The sequence below is a fragment of the Vigna umbellata genome, chromosome 7 (assembly GCF_029865625.1).
Source record: "Vigna umbellata cultivar VRB3 chromosome 7, Vumbellata_1.0, whole genome shotgun sequence".
Lineage (NCBI taxonomy): Eukaryota > Viridiplantae > Streptophyta > Magnoliopsida > Fabales > Fabaceae > Vigna > Vigna umbellata.
In genome coordinates, this window is record NC_142171.1 from 43,340,634 (window position 1) to 43,361,869 (window position 21,236).

At 43.0% G+C, this 21,236-nt stretch overlaps 1 protein-coding gene across 1 annotated transcript; it reads left to right on the plus strand.

Moving 5' to 3' along the window:
* Nucleotides 1-9,785: 9,785 nt before the first annotated feature.
* On the plus strand, nucleotides 9,786-16,675 carry EMB25 (DEAD/DEAH box helicase). Its single transcript, XM_047304390.2, has 8 exons — nucleotides 9,786-10,301; nucleotides 10,391-10,566; nucleotides 10,696-10,809; nucleotides 11,616-11,724; nucleotides 11,810-11,896; nucleotides 12,379-12,497; nucleotides 13,848-14,028; nucleotides 14,184-16,675. Exons 1-8 carry the CDS (start codon nucleotides 9,837-9,839, stop codon nucleotides 16,434-16,436), a joined length of 3,504 nt encoding a protein of 1,167 aa, XP_047160346.1. The 5' UTR covers nucleotides 9,786-9,836; the 3' UTR covers nucleotides 16,437-16,675.
* Nucleotides 16,676-21,236: the final 4,561 nt, after the last annotated feature.

Sequence of the window (21,236 nt, forward strand, 5' to 3'; positions counted from 1 at the left end):
GGTCCCATTCAGCAGAAACATTTTGGCGCCCACCGTGGGGCCGAGGGAAGTAGAAGATAACCTTTACGACCATAGGGATGGATCAAGACCCAGCGACATTTATACAGGAGATGAGGAGGAGAATGGAGGCTATGCAGGCGGAAATAGAAACTTTGAGGGCTGAGCGTGATGCGGCCAGAGGGGCGCAAGCTAATCGTCCTGCGCGCGCCCTATCACCAGTAGTGGAGATGCCGGAAACTGATCCGGATTCAGAAGATGGTACGGACCCAATGACTGAAAGTTATGATCAAGAGAGGGAGCAGAGTGAGGCCGAGTCGCATCGGGCTGCTAACCGTCCGGCCACAGCTGGTCGGGTTAGAGCATTGCATCCGTTCACGGCCACAATCATGGCGGAACAGATTCCGGACCGAATGTTCCCGACCTTGGAAAAATATGATGGCTCGGGAGATCCGGAAGAGCATTTGAGGTCTTTTGTGGACGCGATGACCGTTTATTCACCCAGGGAGAATGTATGGTGTAGGGTTTTTTCTTTGTCAATAAAAGGAGAAGCCTTAGCTTGGTTCCACTCACTGAGACCTCGAACCATCAATAGTTTTGCTACTCTAAGGGATATGTTCGAACGACAGTTTTCGGCAGGACGAGCGCGAAATCTGACGTATCTAGAGTTGACTAATATAAAGCAGGAGAAAGGAGAAAGTCTTAGGGCTTTCATGGACAGATTCAACCGAACCGCTCGGCAAGTAAACGGGGTAGGCAAGAAATTTACCATCAGCACTCTGGCAACCGCGCTGAGGCCTTCCCAATTTGCTGACAACCTGTTCGCGGAGCCTCCATTAACTTTAGATGAGTTACAAGAGAGGGCCGCTAGGTTCATGAGAATAGAAGAGATGAGGGCGGTACAGCGAAAGCAGCAAGAGCAAGGGACGAGCACGGGGCAGGAGAAGAAAGAAGGCAAGAAGCCGTTCGTCCCAAGCGAACGGCTAAAAGGTCAAAAATTTAGAGATGGCCCGAAGGGGGTAGATATGAGCGATATACCCCGCTGAACGCACCGAGAGCGAGGGTGCTTGAGGAAGCCCTAAGTGCGGATCTGTTGAAGGTGAGACCTTCCAAGTCATCACCAAAGGCAGATGGAACTAAACACTGCACATATCACTTGAACATAGGACATAACACCGAGGAGTGCACGGTGTTGAAAGATAAGGTGGAGGAATTGATCCGAGCAGGTCATTTAAGGAGATTTGTGAAGGAAGAGAGAGGGACAAGAAGTTCACCCAGGAGGACTAGGGTGGAAAGAAATGATAGAAGAGAGGACCGGCATCCCGACCGTAGGAGGAGTAGAAGCCGCAGCCATGACTGATCGCTGCGAGGGACAATAAACACCATCTCGGGTGGATTTGTGGGGGGCCGTCCGCGTCCGCGAGGAAGAGAAACTTGCGGGAGCTTAAGAGCGTTCATAGGGTAGATGTGAGAAAGCGACACATGCCGCCAATCACATTCACAGATGAAGATTTTCATGCTCCCGACCCAGATGAAGATGACCCGATGGTGATAACGGCAGTTATTGCCAGGTATAGCGTGGGAAAGGTGTTAGTGGATCAAGGCAGTTCTGTCAACATTTTGTACTGGAAAACATTCCAGCAAATGGACGTATCAGAGGACCTGATCGCCCCATACAACGAACAGATAGTGGGATTTTCGGGGGAGCGAGTGGGCACCAGGGGGTATGTGGATCTTAGAACATGCCTGGGGACCGAACGGAGTAAGGAAGTGAAAACCAGGTTCTTACTGGTGGATGCTAACACTTCCTATAATGTGTTGTTGGGACGACCATGTCTCAACGCATTTGGGGTGATCGTCTCCACGCCTCACCTCACACTGAAGTTTCCACTAGACAATGGAAATGTTTGTGTCGTTCGGTCAGATCAAAGGATTGCGCGGGAATGCTACATGGCAGGGTTGAAGGTTCAACCATCATCGTCGGATTCGCGCAGTCGGAGTAGGAGGAGACGATCGGAGGTAGCTATGGCAGACTTAGATCCAAGGACGAATACTGACGATCGTATGGAACCGATGGGGGAGACAAAGCCCTTCCGCCTGGGGCCGAAGGAGGAACAAATTACAACCATCGGGAGTGAATTGGAGGAGGATCAGGCCAATTTAATTGGCACCTTGTTGAAAGATAACAAAGATTTGTTCGCCTAGACTGCAGCTGATATGCCAGGAATCCATCCGAGGGTAATGTCACATAAGCTGGCATTGTTCAAGGAAGCCCGACCGGTAGCCCAGAAGAAGAGAAGAATGGGGGAGGAGAAGCGGTCGACAATAGCAGTTGAGGTGAAGAAGCTGTTGGAGGCTGATTTCATCCGGGAAATCAAGTACACAACGTGGCTGGCGAACGTGGTGATGGTGAAGAAGATGAATGGAAAGTGGAGGATGTGTACCGACTTCACCGACCTAAATAAGGCCTGTCCCAAGGACTCTTATCAACTACCAAGTATTGATGCGTTGGTGGATGGAGCGTCAGGGTTTCAAGTGCTAAGTTTCCTGGATGCCTATTCAGGATATAACCAAATCCCCATGTTCCCACAGGACAGCGACAAAACGACGTTCATCACCGAGCGGGCAAACTATTGCTATGATGTTATGCCGTTCGGGTTGAAGAATGCAGGGGCCACCTACCAACGGCTGATGGACAGGATATTTGCTGACCAAATTGGTAGGTGTATGGAGGTATATGTGGATGACATGGTGGTGAGAAGCCGTTCGGTAGAAGATCATGTGCGAGATCTGACAGAGGTTTTCCAGCAAGTTCGCAAGTATGACATGCGCCTCAATCCGGCTAAATGTACGTTCGGGGTACCAGCGGGAAAGTTTTTGGGATTCCTGCTAACAACTAGAGGCATTGAGGCGAACCCTAATAAATGCCGAACGATATTGGAAATGAGGAGTCCTCGCAAGTTGAAGGAGGTTCAGAGGTTGGTAGGAAGACTCACCTCCTTATCTAGATTTCTCCCCAAGTTGGTCGAGCGGATAAAATCGATAGTGAGAATCATGAAGAGTTCAGGCACGGATTGGGACGACCAGTGTAAGCAAGCCTTTAACGAGGTAAAACACATGTTGGTCAACCCACCGGTCATGGGACGACCCGAGGAGGGACGCCCGTTACAACTATTCTTGGCGGTTTCGGAGGACACGGTCAGCTCGGCATTGGTGCAGGAGCAGCCTGAATTCAAACTGGTGTACTTTGTCAGTCGCACATTGCAGCCGACGGAGACTAGGTACAAAAGGGTGGAGAAGATTGCTTTGGCCTTAGTGGTGGCAGCAAGACGCTTAAGGTCGTACTTCCAGAGCCATCAGGTGGTAGTGCGAACGGACCACCCGATCGCAAAAATCTTCCACAAACCTGACTTGGCAGGGAGAATAGTAGGATGGTCTGTGGAGTTGTCAGAATTCGGACTCCAATTTGAGCCGAGGGGATCAGTCCGAGGACAGCATCTGGCCGATTTTGCAGTTGAGTTACAAGAAGAAGAAGGACCTTATGAATGGATCCTTTATGTGGACGGCTCTTCGGAAAAATCTGTTGGAGGAGCAGGCATTGTTTTGGAGGGACCGGACGGCTTTATTGTCGAACATGCAATTGTCTTTCGGTTCAAGATAAGCAATAATCAAGCCGAGTACGAAGCTGTACTAGCCGGACTCGAATTGGCCAAAGACTTGGGAGCATCTTCGGTCAAATGCCGAACGTATTCTCAACTGGTGGTAGGACAACTGACAGAGAGCTTCCAGACCAAAGATGATCAGCTACTTCGCTATTTCCATAAGGTGAAAGAGTTAGTGAAGCAGTTCAGGACGGTTGAGTTCAAACATGTGCCGAGGGAGCAAAATGCGAGGGCGGACATCTTGTCCAAGCTCGCCAACAGCAAAGGAAAATGTCACTTGTCTTCGGTCATAAGGCAAGTCATGATGAACCCATCGGTGGAGAGCTTGGCCGTTCATGAGATATCCGCTCCGCCTGACTGGAGGAAAGAAATAAGAGAGATTATTCAGAGTCAGGAGGGTGGACTACATGTTCGGGCACAGGAAGCCAAGAAGGTCGCTCGGTATCTGATGATAGGAGAAGACCTTTATAAAAGGGGATTCTCTGGCCCTTTGTTGAAATGCTTATCTACGGAGGAAGCCGAATATGTGATGAGGGAGTTGCATGAGGGAGCGTGCGGCATGCACACAGGACAACGAGCGTTGCGGGCCAAGGTGATACGAGCAGGATATTTCTGGCCGACGGTGGAAAAAGATTGTAAAGTGTTCGTGCAGAAATGTTTGAAGTGTCAAGAACATGGCCGAAACTTCAATCAGCCACCGGAAGAGCTACACAGCTTGATGTCACCGTGGCCGTTCGCGCAGTGGGGAATGGACATTGTCGGACCCTTTCCAGTAGGACGAGCGCAAAAGAAGTTTCTGCTGGTGGCCATTGATTACTTCACCAAGTGGGTAGAAGCGGAGCCGCTCGCAACGATCACTGCCGCTCGAGTACAGAAGTTCGTATGGACGCTCGTGTGCAGATACGGGATTCCTAAGGTAATAGTCACGGATAACGGGCGACAATTTATTGACAAGCATCTGGGAGAATTTTACAAACGATTGGGAATTAAACATGTGACAAACTCGGTAGAACATCCTCAAACGAACGGTCAAGTGGAAGCGGCCAACAAGGTCACCGTGGGCGAGCTAAAGAAAAGACTTGGGGAAGCCAAGGGCCTATGGGTAGATGAGTTACAGAAGGTCCTGTGGGGATACCGCTGCACGCCGCATGGTACAACAGGTGAAACCCCATTTTGTCTAACATATGGTGTAGACGCGATGCTGCCGGTGGAAGTAGGGGAGCCCTCCCTACGAAGGAAGATAACCTTGCGGGATAATAATGAGAAGATGCGAGTAGAGTTAGACACTCTAGAGGAACGAAGAGAAGTAGCTATGATCCGAGCGGAGGCTACTAAGCGATTATTGGCAAGACGCTACAACACCAAGGTAAAACCAAGACAATTTGTGGAAGGAGACCTGGCGTGGCGAAAAACAGCAGAAGCCCGGCGGAACCGATCGGCAGGAAAGCTAGCTGCTAATTGGGAAGACCCCTTTAGGGTGGTTCAGAATTTGCAAAATAGAGCATACCGTTTGGAGCACCCGACGGGAAGAGCTATACCCAATACGTGGAACGCATCTCATTTAAAATTCTATTTCAGCTAAGAGCTTTGTATACACCATTCATTATCAATAATACATTGCTTATTACACAGAATTTGTTATGTTGTACATAGAATTGTTGTTACGTCGGCAGCCGAGCGGGTGAGGCAGTCTCTTCGTCAGCTCTCACCTGGGTCTTAGAGCACGCTCCTCGAGAGCTTCTAAGACCTAAACCGAGCGGGTGAGGCAGTCTCTTCGTGAGCTCTCACCTTGGTCTTAGAGCACGCTCCTCGAGAGCTTCTAAGACCTAAACCGAGCGGGTGAGGCAGTCTCTTAGTGAGCTCTCACCTTGGTCTTAGAGCACGCTCCCCGAGAGCTTCTAAGACCTAAACCGAGCGGGTGAGGCAGTCTCTTAGTGAGCTCTCACCTTGGTCTTAAAGCACGCTCCTCGAGAGCTTCTAAGACCTAAACCGAGCGGGTGAGGCAGTCTCTTACTGAGCTCTCACCTTGGTCTTAGAGCACGCTCCCCGAGAGCTTCTAAGACCTAAACCGAGCGGGTGAGGCAGTCTCTTAGTGAGCTCTCACCTTGGTCTTAGAGCACGCTCCTCGAGAGCTTCTAAGACCTAAACCGAGCGGGTGAGGCAGTCTCTTCGTGAGCTCTCACCTTGGTCTTAGAGCACGCTCTTCGAGAGCTTCTAAGACCTAAACCGAACGGATGAGGCAGTCTCTTCGCGAGCTCTCACCCTGGTCTTAGAGCACGCTCCTCGAGAGCTTCTAACACCTAAACCGAACGGGTGAGGCAGTCTCTTCGTGAGCTCTCACCTTGGTCTTAGGACACACTTCTAGAGAGCTCCTAAGACCTAAACCGAGCGGCGTTCTTACAAGGCAAACCAAGCAGGAAATGAAAAGCTAAGTACGAGAAGACAATTAAAACAGGAAAATACAAGTACACAAGAACAATGGTAAAGTGGCAGAAGGAAATTGAATTCTTCATTGATTGCAAAATGTTGTTACAAATACATGTTTCAAGAAATAAAGCCCTAAGTCTAGGCGCTTAGGATTGGCCTGCGGTTTCGCCGGTCTCTCCAATCACCTCGACGGCAGCTTCGACATCCTGGCCGACCGGAGGGCAAGATGGGGGAGCATGGATGGGAACTAACTTGTCGTCCACCACCATCATGCTCACGTCGATACGGGGATCGTCGGTAGGCACTTGGAAAAGAAGGTGACATTGGGCGAGAGCTTTGTCAAAGTCGAGCACATGCTCATTCACTACTTCGTCACCCAGTAGCTCGACTTCGGCCTCCAACTTAGTTACCCGATCGAGGAGAGAATCCCGTTCGGTCGTCAATGTTGTGTTGGAAGCAGTGGCCTTCTAAAGGTCCAGCTGGGCATCATCCAGAGACCGTTGCATACGGCGTTGAGTAGCACGAGCTTCGGTCAACAGTGTGCTGGCTTTCTTCTTATCCTCTTCCGCCATCCGTTCGGTTTCGGCTAGCCGAAGAGTAAAGTCCTGGTTGGCCTTAACAGTAGACTCGAGCTTCTCTTGGAGCAATTGAAGCTCGGCGGAAGCAGAAGCTTTCTTATGGGCAGCATAGGCCTGACATAAGGCCGCCCGTGCCATCAGCTCCAGGGCCATGTTGGAAGCTTCCTCCTCGGTCATCCCACTAACCAAGGCCTTTTCCTCAGTGAAAAGGTCAAGAGGGAGGCGCTTGGCCACCCAGACATTAGGGCTCAACAGCCCGGTGAGGGGAGGCTCGTCGGGAAGGGGCCTCTTTGACCTCTTTGGTTCAGCCGAGGTTTCCTTGGCGGCTTTGCGCTTGCCTTTCTTAGTGTGCTCGGCTTCTAGTGGAGGGGCTGGAGATGTTTGTTGAGAAGGGATCTCGACCACGGCAAGAGGGATCGAGGCCTTTTGGACTTTGCGGGAGGTGGCCGGGTCAACAGCAGCCGACGGGGCGGGGGAGGCACCCCCGCTCGGTTTCCTGACTTCACCCCCTCTTTGGGCGAACAGGCGAGCAAAAGTGTTGTTCCGTGAAGGGTCCATCTTCGATAGGTAATCTGCAAAACGACAAGAAATTCAGATAAGTTACAAAAGGCTGCTCAACAAAAGACGATCAAAAATAGCTTACCGAACACATTGGACGGAAGGTTCTTGTTGCCAAGAAACCCGATCAAAACACGGCACGAGGATTTGGGGGGTAGCTGACAAAGCTGATTGATTAAATCCAGGTCCTCGGTGCTCATCTGCGGCTTTGGCCAGGAGAGGACCTTCCGAGGGTCTCGAGTCCAGTAAAGAGGAAACTTGGCATCCCGGGCGGGGCCGGGGTTGCAAAAACTCTCATATCCAGCCTCCGTCGGCACGACTTTAAAAAAGTGATTTTTAAAGTCTTTGTAGGAGCTGTTGTAGAGAGTCAGCAGGTGCTTATTCCCGACCGTCCGCAGGGATACCCACGGTTTGGTCGGGTGTGGTTGCACGTGGAAGAAATAGAGGAAAGCCGCGGGAGTCGGCTTAAGCGCCAAGCCAGTGCAGATAGGAGAAAATGCTTGCATGAAGGCCCACCCGTTCGGATGAAGTTGAGTAGGGGCCAAGTTGAGGGTTTTCAACACACCCATCTGAAAGTCAGTGAAGGGCAGGAGAACCTTCAGATCTTTAAACAGGGTGGCGTAAGCATAGAAGAAGTCAGAGGGGTAGTTCCCCCGACCGTGGCAGACGCGCTCGGTCCTCTGACAGATAGCAAGCTTGAACTGTCTCGCGTCATCAGCATTTTTGACCAGACAGATACAGGTGATCAGATTCCGGAATGCGTCACGATTGTAGAAGGAGGAAGGAATCTGTCTAACTTCGTCAGGCACCCAGTCATAACCGGGGACAGGAGGCCAAGCTCGGAGCTTCCCGTCCCAAGCGCCGGTGGAGTCTACATGGATGGCGACTTCTTCAGGGGCATCACTGTCTACCAGAAGATCGGAGGAGTTCCCGGAGGGCGAAGCCCTAGCACCATGACCGGCAACGGCGGCTATGGAGGTCGACGGACTGGCATTGTCTTCATCAGCGTACCCCCTCCCCTCGTTGCCGGAGAGATCAGACGACATGATTACCTGAGAGAAAACGGAAGGAGCAGAGAGATTCGGAGGAAGAGAAGAGGCTGGCGACGGCAAGAAGATTAGAGACAGTAATAAATTAGGGTGAAAAGAAGGATATTTATACTTAGGTTAAAACCGACTCAACGGATAAATCTGGAACGTCAAAGGTCGCGAGATCTAACGGTTCAGGAGATGTGACGTTTCGGTGGTGGGAGGATCTGACGGTTTAGGGGGGGAAGACGCTTCGTTTTTTCACATTTCTCGCCTAAATGTTACGGTCGAGACTTTTCAGTTCCCACCAGAACACATGGTCAAATTATGTTAAACGGAAAGGAAGGCTAGGCAGATGTCACTTCAAAACCCTACGCAAAGTACTTTGCTAGGGCTTGGGGGGCTTGTGTTACTACCGAGAGTAGGCAACCGATCATGGAGTGGGTTATTACCGAGGGTAAGCATCCGACCACGGATGGAGTCACTACTGAGGGTGAGTAACTGACCGCAGCTTGTGTGGCTACCGAGGGTAGGTCACCGATCGGGTGTTTGATAACATAACCGATCGGGTAAGCACGAGGAAAGGAGATTGCAGACAGCCGTTAAATGTTCATGAATGCGTGGTTAATGAGGTAACGGTCTTTGTCGAGTACTTAAAGTGAGCATTGAAAGCCATTAAAAGGTAAATTAATGAATAATATTCCCTGTAATTGTATAAATAGAAGTCAAAGGGGAAGGTAAAAACTCTGTTCTTTTGATAATTATAGACTTGCGAGAGCTCATTCTGACTTGATCGTCGGAGTGTTTGCTGCAGGTCAACCCATTTACACTGATACCGAACGCGGAGGAGGCAAGAAAAGAAAGACCGATCGGAGGAGGAGGAGTGTGTCCGAACGAAGGTAGCAGGAGTTTTCTCCGGTCCCATTTAGCAGAAACACCCAGAAATCAAATTCCAAGCTAAAACTGGTCTAAAATCATAAAAAACTAAGTTAGAACTCGGCTATCCGAAAACCAAATTTCGAGATACATCTCAATCAAATTCACTAAAACTAATTTCAAAATTTGACTTCCAAAATCTGAATTCCAAACTACAACTGAATTAAATTTACGAAAATTCAAGTAAAAATTTGGTTAGCCGATAACTGAATTCTGACATGTCCAAAAACCATGCCATCTAGATAAATATTAACCACTGCTATGTTATTTTAAAAAAAAATCGCATAAGGATGAAGCAAATAATTAAATACTATTAATATTAAACCAATATCGTTAATGTTTTTAGCAGATGTATAAGAGAAATGAAAAACTGCACTAAAAAAACATTTTGCATTTCTTGTCAATTATTATGTAATTGACATAAATAAGAAATGATAAAACCCATCATTTTTTGAAAAAGAAAAAACAGAGGAAGTCCAAAAAAAAAACAGAGGAAGACCAAATTTGTGAAACATCACTAGTAAAAGGACAAAAATTCAATTAGTCAAAATATTAATCAAAACTGGGCCTCATGCGATTTTGGATATTTAGAAATATTTGAGAACGAATAGAAAAAACCCGCACGGAAGGCAAACGCGTCCTCTCCCGCCATGGCCACCAACACTCATTTCATCCTCACACTCCAACCACGTTACCCTTTTTCTCTTTCATCTTCTTCTTTCCCATTTCTTCCAACTAACACCGCTCTCTCTTTCTCTCACCTTCGCTTTGGATCTCTTCCTCTTTCCCTCAATTTCCGTGCCTCCTTCTCCTTTAAGTCCCCTACCTCAACCATTAGCGCATTCTCCGACGCCGAGGAGGACGAAGAAGAGGAAGAAGAAGACGAAGAAGAAGAAGAAGAAGAAGAAGATGAAGACGACGACGTTGCTGCCGACGACTACGACGACGTATCTGCTGATGCTTCCAAGGACGACGCTGGTGTGTTCGCTCGCCACGACGGATTCAAGTGGCAGAGAGTCGAGAAGCTCTGCAACGAAGTCAGGGAGTTCGGCGCGGATATCATCGACGTCGAAGAGCTGGCCTCCATCTACGATTTTCGTATCGACAAGTTTCAGGTTCGTTGAGCGTTTGTATCTCTTCGTTTCAGAAATTTCGGATTTGGAACGTGTTTGGATGATGTTTTTTTGGTTTGGTTGAGTTTCAGCGGCAGGCGATACTGGCGTTTCTGAGAGGCTCCTCGGTAGTGGTTTCTGCTCCGACGAGCAGCGGGAAGACGCTGATTGCGGAAGCGGCAGCGGTGGCTACGGTTGCTAGGGGACGGCGAATATTCTACACGACGCCGCTCAAGGCGTTGTCCAATCAGAAGTTTCGGGAATTCCGGTGTGCAATGATTAGAATCTGAATTTGATGTGTTTTTGCTTTTGTCAGTGTGTAACTGTGGGGGAAGAGTTACTGCTATTTTGTTATTTGGAAGTTTAATTGTTGCTGGTTTTTGTTGCGGATTTTCAGTGAGACTTTTGGTGACAGTAATGTTGGCCTTCTTACGGGTGATTCTGCTGTGAACAAGGATGCTCAGGTTTTGATTATGACCACGGAGATATTGCGCAACATGTTGTATCAGAGGTACATTGCATTGAAATAGGGGGAAATTAGCTGTTTCATACTTGAGTCTTTGCTGATGTGGGGTAGAAGCGTTTGGGATTGTGGTTTTGTAATGTGTAGTTTCCAATTTCATTAATAGCTCTGTATCGATGAGGCTGGTGCGAGATACTTAAGAAGTTGAGGAGGTCGTGTTGCACAAGAACTTGAAGTAATAGCTGCACTATTGTCAGGAGCTAGAATTTTAGAATACAGCTCCAGTGTTTTTTATTTATTTATCTCTGGTGGTGTTTATTTTAAGCTATCTTATTACATTTCCAAGTGACATCCCTAGAATACTGGATTCGGGAATGTGATTGGTGAGTAAATTCTAGAATTTAGTATTCCTAGAAACACTTTTAAAAAAGATGTGGAAGTGGAAGTGGAAGTTGGAATGGGATTTAATGGTTAGCACATAAATAGCTTTCTATATACTCATGAAAATGCAATATACCCATCTTTTTGACGTTGAATATATAAAGTAAAACAAGATAATACTACTTCCATTGGAATCGACAATACCCAACAGTGTTTTTTAAAGCTAATGCAAACTTGGGGATCTAACATTTCAAAGTTCACATTCGTAGTGATGAATTTACAAACCTTGAAAACTCCAAACCTTGTGTTTAACAATTTGCTTATGACAATGTCATCGTCATTGTTATTTGTTCCCACTGAAGTTTTATTAATTGATTCTTTAATCCTATGTCCTCTACTTTTGTTTCGTTACATTGTCATTTGTATGAACATTTGCAAACAGGAGTAATTATTGACTGCTGCTTTTCTTGCAGTGTTGGCAATGTTTCTTCTAGAAGTGGACTTGTAAATGTTGATGTGATTGTTTTGGATGAAGTTCATTATCTTAGTGACATATCTCGCGGTACAGTCTGGGAGGAGATTGTAAGCATGATTTATTGTATTTGCATGTTACATAACTTGCTCAAGTTTTCTTATTTGTTCGTGCATGTTTGGACTAACTCTGCAGGTTATTTATTGTCCAAAAGTAGTTCAACTAATTTGCCTGTCAGCAACTGTTGCAAATCCAGATGAGTTGGCTGGCTGGATTGGTCAGGTATTCAGATTGTGCTGTTTATGTCTATTAAAGTCGCAGAATGCACTGTGCTGACTTTTCGCTCTTGTTAAATCTACCAGCATTAAACTTAATTGATTAATCTACTTCCCCTGCCCCGTGAAATGTAGTACTTCTCTTAAAGAAGAAAACCAAATATTATAAGATTAGGAATAGATCAAAAGAGAACCAGTAACAATGTGAGGCTTGTTATTCAACTTTAATTATCAGATTCTTTTTTCATAATATATTTGAGGAGAAAGAACTAGATTACATAAAGTACGACATTTTATGTAAAATTACCTCCCTTTAGAGTTACTTCTATAATTATGGTTGCATTTTGTATGATTTAAGTGTATCACAGGTATCTTGTTTAGTACTATTGCATCTTCCCTGATTGATGGAACTGAATCTAGTGAAAGAATTCAAATCGAAAATTAAATATAGTATTCTTTGTAACCTCTGCAAAATGTTTTGGCTTTCAGATTCATGGTAAAACTGAATTGGTAACATCCTCAAAACGCCCAGTTCCATTGACATGGCATTTCTCTATGAAGAATTCCTTATTTCCACTTCTTGATGAGAAAGGAATGCAAATGAACAGGTGCTATCTGGGGTCCTCATTGCATTTATTCAGTTTAGTTATGGGTTACATATTTTCTACATCAGTAAAAGCCTTTTTTATTGGTAAACTTTCCTACTTGTTTTCATTTTATAAAGAATTTCATGATAATCGGAATTGCTAATGGCCTAAGAGTCAAACTTGTTTGAAGTTGGTGTCTGGCAATTATACTTTCTGTCTTTTAGGTATGTATAAGTTTTCATATTGGATCCACTATTGGTTGGTTTCTAAAAACCAATTTAAGCAGCAAAAAGAATCAAATTTCGTTATTTCTGAGCACCAATGGCATGTTTGGTTTGGATGTGAAAAATTAAAGTTACTCAAAGTAGTTTCATTTGGTTATGGGTAGAGGATTCGCGTTTGACTTGATCTGATGGGGAACCAAAATGCACTAAGTTTGATGACGTGATGACGCCCTTACCCAGTGAACTTTTTTTTTTCTATTTCCACATAATACTCACCCCTAACAATATGGGTAGGATGGAGGATGACGGTTTATGAGAAAAAACTAATTATTGGACACTGAAATTTTAATAATTGAATTGTGGGTACTGATCATATGATATGTTGAAGGCTGCTGTCCAAAGGTGATCATTCCAAGTATTTCCTGGCCCACCATAAGACTTATTGTCAATATAGATGGGGCTTACGCATAGTGGTAAGAGGCTTGGATTAACATGAAATATGGATTTGGCTGCTCTGAAGTGCAGGAGTATAATGCATAGTGTCCTTCAGTAAAAGTTGCTGACAAGGTGAAACTGATTGAATTTTGATCTATTAATAAGGCAAGGGATGATATCCATGAGTTATTTTTCATAAAAGCCTACCACTGTTTCCAATTTAGGTTAGTACTAGTGTTTTAACTAGTGATTGATCAAGCAATGTTGTGGACTGCGACTGTGGTTGTTGTAGCATCAATGTTCTTATAGAATTGTTTAAGCAAACAATACATCAATGTCTGCGGTGGGGGTGCCCTACAGCAATAGCTTTGGTTGCATAATTCGTACTGGTGCTGATGATGATTTATTGATTGTGATAATTATTTATGTTTTCTATATGATCAATATGAGAACACTGACATAATGATAACTGAGAGTTCTATGGATTTAGAGAATAGGTGTTTTAGAGTGAATATACAAGCATCAAGTCTGCTTTCAAAACGAAAATGTGAAGATATCGTTATTCTGATATAATATAAATAGCAATTAAATAAAGTACTATGGATTATTTATTATTTAGCAACTTTAAACAACAAAATACGGTAGATTGTCATCTTATTTTATTTACTTAATCGAATAAAAATGGAAACTTAGCTTCTTTTGTTTAAAGCAGGAAGCTGTCATTCAATTATTTACAACTTCAAGCTGCAGGAGCTAAACCTTACAAAGATGATTGGTCTAGAAAGAGGAACTCTCGGAAAAGGGGAACACGCTTTAGCTATGATAGTGATGATAGCATGTTTCAACAACGTTCTCTTTCAAAGAATGACATAAATGCCATACGTCGATCTCAAGTAATGCAATAATCATTCATGAATATTGGATATACAATCTGGGTTGTGATATGCACTTTGGTTAAAAGCACTCTTATTTTGTTTAATAAATAAGTATTTTGTATTTATAATCATGTGCATACATTCTTATGGAGTGTGTTCTTACACTTTTTCAGGTTCCTCAAGTAATTGATACATTATGGCAACTTCAGTCCAGGGATATGCTGCCAGCTATTTGGTTTATTTTTAGCAGGAAGGGTTGTGATGCAGCTGTGCAATATCTCGAAAGTTGCAAACTTTTAGATGAGTGTGAATCAAGTGAGGTTGAACTAGCCTTGAAGAAGTTCCGCAAGCTGTATCCTGATGCTGTCAGAGAATCAGCTGTAAGAGGACTTTTGCAAGGGGTTGCCGCACATCATGCTGGATGTCTACCTTTGTGGAAGGCATTCATAGAAGAGTTGTTTCAAAGAGGACTTGTTAAAGTTGTTTTTGCTACAGAAACCCTGGCTGCTGGAATCAATATGCCTGCCAGAACAGCTGTTATTTCATCTCTCAGCAAAAGGGGTGACAGTGGGCGTATAGCATTAAGCTCAAATGAACTGCTTCAGATGGCTGGGCGTGCTGGACGCAGAGGCATTGATGAGAGTGGTCATGTAGTTCTCATCCAAACTACTGACGAAGGAGCTGAGGAGGGCTGCAAAGTTCTGTTTGCTGGACTAGAGCCTCTAGTGTCACAGTTTACTGCTTCATATGGGATGGTTTTGAATCTTCTTGCTGGTGTGAAAGCCATTCAGTGGTCAAATGAATCAGGTAACATGAAACCTTCCACGGGAAGAACTTTGGAAGAAGCTAGGAAATTAGTTGAGCAAAGTTTTGGGAATTATGTTAGTAGCAATGTAATGCTGGCTGCTAAAGAAGAACTTAATAAAATTGAGAAAGAAATTGAGTTGCTGATGTCAGAAACTACTGATGAAGCTATTGATGGAAAAACCAGGAAGGCCTTAGCACCACGGCAATACAAGGAAATTGCAGAATTATTGGAAGATTTAAGATCAGAAAAGCGGGTTCGGACTAAGTTGCGTAAACAGGTGGAAGCAAAGAGAATGTCTGCCCTGAAACCTTTGTTGGAGGAGACTGAAAGTGGACATTTGCCATTTTTATGCTTGCAGTATAGAGATGCTGAAGGAGTTGAACATTCAATTCCTGCTGTATTTTTGGGGAAGGTTGACTCCCTTAATGCTTCAAAACTCAAAACTATGATTTCTTCTGTTGATTCTTTTGCATTGAATTTAGCAGAAGCAGAGCCAAGTGTTGCAGATTCTGCACTGAATAAAGATATTAAACCTTCATACCATGTGGCTCTTGGTTCAGATAACACTTGGTATCTTTTTACAGAAAAGTGGATTAAGACAGTATATGGGACAGGCTTTCCTAATGTTCCATTGGGTCAAGGGGATGCTCGACCTCGAGAAATTATGAGCACCCTACTTGATAACGGTGATATGAATTGGGATAAGCTTTCTCAATCCGAGCATGGTGGTTTATGGTTCATGGAAGGATCTCTTGATACATGGTCTTGGAGCTTGAATGTTCCTGTTTTGAGTAGCTTGGCCGAAAATGACGAGCTACTACTAAAGTCTCAAGATTACAAAGATGCCATTGAAGGTTACAAAGAACAAAGAAATAAAGTTGCACGGTTGAAGAAAAAGATATCTCGTAGTGAAGGCTATAAAGAATATTTTAAAATTATAGGCGCAGTCAAGTTTGTTGAGGAGAAAATCAAGCGCCTGAAGAATAGATCTAAACGTTTGATTAATAGGATTGAACAGATTGAACCCTCAGGTTGGAAGGAGTTTATGCAGGTTAGCAATGTCATTCATGAAATCAGAGCTTTAGATATCAATACACATGTCATATTTCCACTTGGTGAAACCGCTGGTGCAATTCGAGGAGAAAATGAGCTATGGCTTGCGATGGTTCTTCGCAATAAAATTTTATTAGATCTAAAACCTGCGCAGCTCGCTGCAGTGTGCGCAAGTTTGGTGTCCGTGGGGATCAAAGTTCGACCCTGGAAAAATAACAGTTACATTTATGAGCCTTCTGCAACTGTAACAAAATTCATAACATTATTAGATGAACAAAGAAATGCCTTATTGGCATTGCAGGACAAACATGGGGTGACAATCTCTTGCTGTTTGGATAACCAGTTTTGCGGCATGGTTGAGGCCTGGGCTTCTGGGTTGACATGGAGAGAAATAATGATGGACTGTGCAATGGATGATGGTGATTTAGCTCGTCTCCTTCGCCGGACCATTGATCTGTTAGTTCAGATTCCAAAGTTGCCAGATATTGATCCATTGTTGCAGCGCAATGCAAAGGCTGCTTCTGCTGTCATGGACCGGCCTCCAATAAGTGAACTTGTGGGGTAATTTATCTGTCTCTAACTATTTGTTTGTAGGTTTTGTATAATTAATTTTCAGCAATGCTTTTATGATTTATTATCATCATTAATATTATCATTAAGAAAAATTTAGGAGAAAATTCCAATGTAAATAGAACCCAAACTGGTTTTGGCTTGGGTTAATTCTTATTGGCATGATGATATCATTGCTGTTAAAAATACGTCAATTTACAACCATTTATATTAAATTAAAATTTGTATCCTTCATATATATATATATATATATATATGTGTGTGTGTGTGTGCAGTTTTTATTTGTATATTAATTGTTAATATATATTAATTAAAAATATTAAGCTATGATGTTCTTGTATAGCGTGTCTTTTTATGTAATTCTGTTATAATGAAAAATACTTTTAATAAAATAAATCATATTTATCATCTGTCGCAATAAGATTCATAATAAATATTTTAAAATTATAAAATGGCAATAAAAACTTAATTTATTAAATATTTACTTGATACCAGTTAGTTGGTCTTCATAGCGTTCTTCTGCAATAGCTGTATTGGTCTTAAATTTGTCAACTCAGTAACAATGGTACAATAATGTTATTTTTGTCAAAGAAACTTTTTTTAGGTAATATTTTTTAATGTACGATCTGGGGTTGACAATTCTTTCAATTCAGGGCATTCTTAACATTTAAGTTTGTAAGTATAAGAACAAAATGAACTCATAGTGTAAGATAATTTTATATTTATATTTAATCACTGGAGCATTTTCAATTAAAGACATATTAGTTATTTATAAACAAGGCTTAATACCTGTTTTTGTCCCTCTTTATAAGGGAAATGTTCAATTTCGTCCTACCTTTTTCAAAAAGTTCAATGTGGTCCCAAGTTGTGTAAAAAGTGTCCAATTTAATCCTTTTTTGTCACGGTGTTAAATATTTAACGATCCTGCTGACAGCGTGGACTGATGTGTGCAACGTGGCTTTTTTCCTTCGTAACGTGGCAGTTGACGTGGCAGTGGCAGTGTCAAAAGAAATGCGAGAACAGAAACCCCTGTGCTGCGTAGTCGCTAGAGATGCTACGGTCATGACCACTGCGCCCACGAACCAGAACAGAGAGGATGAGGATCTCCTGCAACGTCAAGCTCGAACAGAGAAAAGAGGGAGAACAAAGAGAACCCCACTGCTACTTGCACGGCAGGAGAGTTTTCCCTAGGGCTGGGGTTGTCCCCGAACCCGAAAACATATATGGGGAAGAATAAAGTTGCTCCCCTAGCAATCCTTTTGCACGAGCTCCAAGACTCCCAAGCCGCCTTAAGTTGGGGTTTCCGTGAAGAAGAGGAAGGCAAACAAAATTGGGGAAAAAATTCTTCAGATTAGGGTATTGAGATGAATCAGCATTTGGGGTTTAACTAGAGTAATTAGGATTCAATTGGTTTAATTAAATTTCTCACTTAGAATCAGAGAAATAATTAAAATTTATCACTTACAACAGAAATTAACAACCCCAAATTATTTTTAATTACCGTTAACAGGAAATAAAAATTCTTACTTTATATAACAACCCCTAATTAATTTTAATTAACATTAATTTTAATTAACATTAATTTTAATTAACATTAAAATATACCTGTTTTTAGTGTTTAGAAAGGAAAAACAGAGCCAGCAAAAAATGGCCGTGGGAGGATTCTCCATTGATGCTTCTTCAACCAGGGGCTTCGACGGCAAAATTACACTCTCCGTTCTCATCACTTGCTCTTCAAACAGTTCCAGTTTTCCTTGCCACCCACTCTTTCTCACACCCTCCAAGTACCAAACCCCTCTATCCCTAATTTTATCCTCGCTAGCCACACACACAATAATCTTGGAACACCCAAGTCCACCCAAGCTTGGTGCCCCAGGAGCGAAGGGGTTGACCATGGGGATATCAATACCACCAGGCGCAGAAGGGTACACAAAGTCCCAAACTAAACAAAACAAACGTTGTTTGTGCCCTGTAACAGCTTCGAATCCAATTGGCTCCAAACTGTAGAAGTAAGGATGGGAGAAAATACCCAAACCCTAACTCAGAATTTTTCACTGCCACTGCCACGTCAACTGCCACGTTACGAAGGAAAAAAGCCACGTTGCACACATCAGTCCACGCTGTCAGCAGGATCGTTAAATATTTAACGCCGTGACCAAAAAGGATTAAATTGGACACTTTTTACACAACTTGGGACCACATTGAACTTTTTGAAAAAGGTAGGACGAAATTGAACATTTCCCTTATAAAGAGGGACAAAAACAGGTATTAAGCCTATAAACAAAAATGGCATTTTATTGTGGGTTCTTTATACATGAGCTGTTTAAATTTAAAGAGAGTTAAGCAATTTATATATATGAGACTTTGGGATTTTTTATCTTTAAATAATTCCATTGAAGATGTTATGATGATCTATATGATTCGTTTAATTTAGGGAAGAAAGTAGAAGACAAAAAATGAAAATAGAGTGATTGATTGAATTATTTGATACCGAGAATAAAAATGAAAATTAGGATTTAAATATATGCAAATTAAAGAAAAATGTGTACCATAAATGATATAAATGTTTTAAATAAAAATAGTCTTGATAAAAAATAATACTGTTTCGACCGGATCCAGGGGGACCCTGTTAAAACACACAAGTTTGTCGAAGACCGGACGGACGATCACGAACGGTAAAGGCTGGCGGACGAACGATGAAGCTGCTATGGACCGGGCGGACGCTTCCTCATAAACTGAAGCAGATCGAGCGGCTCTAGCGCCGGGGGCTCTAGAAGCTGACGAAAATCGGACGGTCGTTGCTGAATCCCACGAACTGAAGAAGGCCGGGCCATGCGTGTGGCGGACGGTACAGTTACGGACTGACGCTGCTCCACGCTCTAGGTTGTAGACCGGGCGAGTTTCTCCCTATGCACTCCCGGTGGTCGTCCTCCTACTCCAAGCCGGGCGGTCGGGTACCTGTCAAAGGCACTTCGACGCTCAAGTCAATAATATGACAGAGCGGTCTGTGATGCATGTATATATTGCATCGTAAGGAATTCGTCCAGAACTCATACCTGGAACCTCTATTTATACTGATTGTAATGGGCTTTTACCTTTCGTGGGCCTGAAAACGGCCCAATCATACCTTAATCTTCATTAAGGGCTTTAACGAGTCATTAGTATTTAATCGCGTAGTCGACATAGTGAATGACGGTGGTGACGGTCGGTCAGCAGGGCGACCGGCCGAGGATGTCAACCTGGGAGGGACAGTCGAAACGGCCGGCCAGCAGGGTAATCGGCCAATGATGTTAACCTGGGAGGGACGGTCGAAACGGTCGGCCGGTAGGGTAACCGGCCAATGATGTCAACCTGGGTGGGACGGTCGAAAGGTCGGCCTGGATGGACGACCTTGGTGGGCCGCTCGTTCTTGATGGTCGACCTGGATGGACGACCTTGGAGGACCGTTCGGTCTATGTCGACTCAGACAACGTTAGTTTGGACGCTCGGTCATGATTGTGACCTGGGTGGGCGGCATTGGTTTACCTGCTTGCTCGGTCTATGTGTCAGGAGGACCGGTCGGTACAAATACTTATATTTTTCGGGAAAAAAATTCTTCTATTTTTTTCTCTGATTTGAGAGAATAAATTTGCACAGATATTTCTTGAGCCTCTTAAGTTACTTGAACCAAATGAGGTAAAAATAGGAGTATTTTCTCCTCTTAAATTACTGTGATAATTATTTTTATGTTTATTTAGTTTAATCTCTATTCTTTTTATATTTTTAAAGTGGTCAAATTCAGGTGTCTATTCTCTTTCCTCTTTTGGTTTTCAATTACACTTCCTTCTTTTTCCCTCACAACTTACTTCTTCTTTTCCGCCCCCAACTCACCTGCAACCAGATTCAACTTCCTTCCTCTTTGGTGCTCTCTCTATCATTTATTTGTTCATTCTTTCTTCAACAACAAATCATGACATAAAAATACTCCAACAACATAAATAAAAAAAAAAACCTCATTTCTCAAACAACCTTATTTCGCCCGAGGAAGACAGATTAAGTTGGAGCCACTTGCAAAGTTTCATATTTAAAGCAAAACTTTCACTTTTGTTTTCGGAAAAGAAAAGAACACAAAAAGGTAATTGAACGAATGAACAAGCAATACAAAAAAAAATGAAAAGTTGAGTGTAGGTTATAGGTGAAGAAGTAGTGATGGAGAAGAAAGGGAAAGAAGACTAGGGAACTGAAGTGGATAAAGAATATTGAGGGTGAAAAAGACTTACTTGATTTCAAATATAAGCGAAATTAAATTTAAACATATGGAAGACACATTTTAAACAATTTTAAAATGCAAAAATAATAAATTAATTTAAAAAAACAATACCAGATCGAATAAATTGTAAAACATAAAAAATCATTTATATAATTTGGTCTCAATTTTCATTTCTCTTTTTTTTCTTAAATCAAATAATACTTCAAAACAATTATAGTAAATTGATAAACTTATCATGATTTATGGATAATAACTTATTTTATTATTACAATTTCTATAAAATAAAATAAAAAAGTAAACTTATTTTTTAATCAGGTTTTACTCTAAAGTTTATCTTTATCTGCACATAACAGCAAATGTCAAGAATTGTATAAAAAAATGGCAAGGTTGGCTGCGCCTGCCACACTTCAGTCACCTTCAATAAAACTCACTCTTAAAATATGATTCATTTTTTAATTTAAAAACTACTGTATGATATTGTAGTTGGCATACAACAAATTATTCTACTTTAAGATAGTTAATAGCATCTGATGCTTTATCATCATT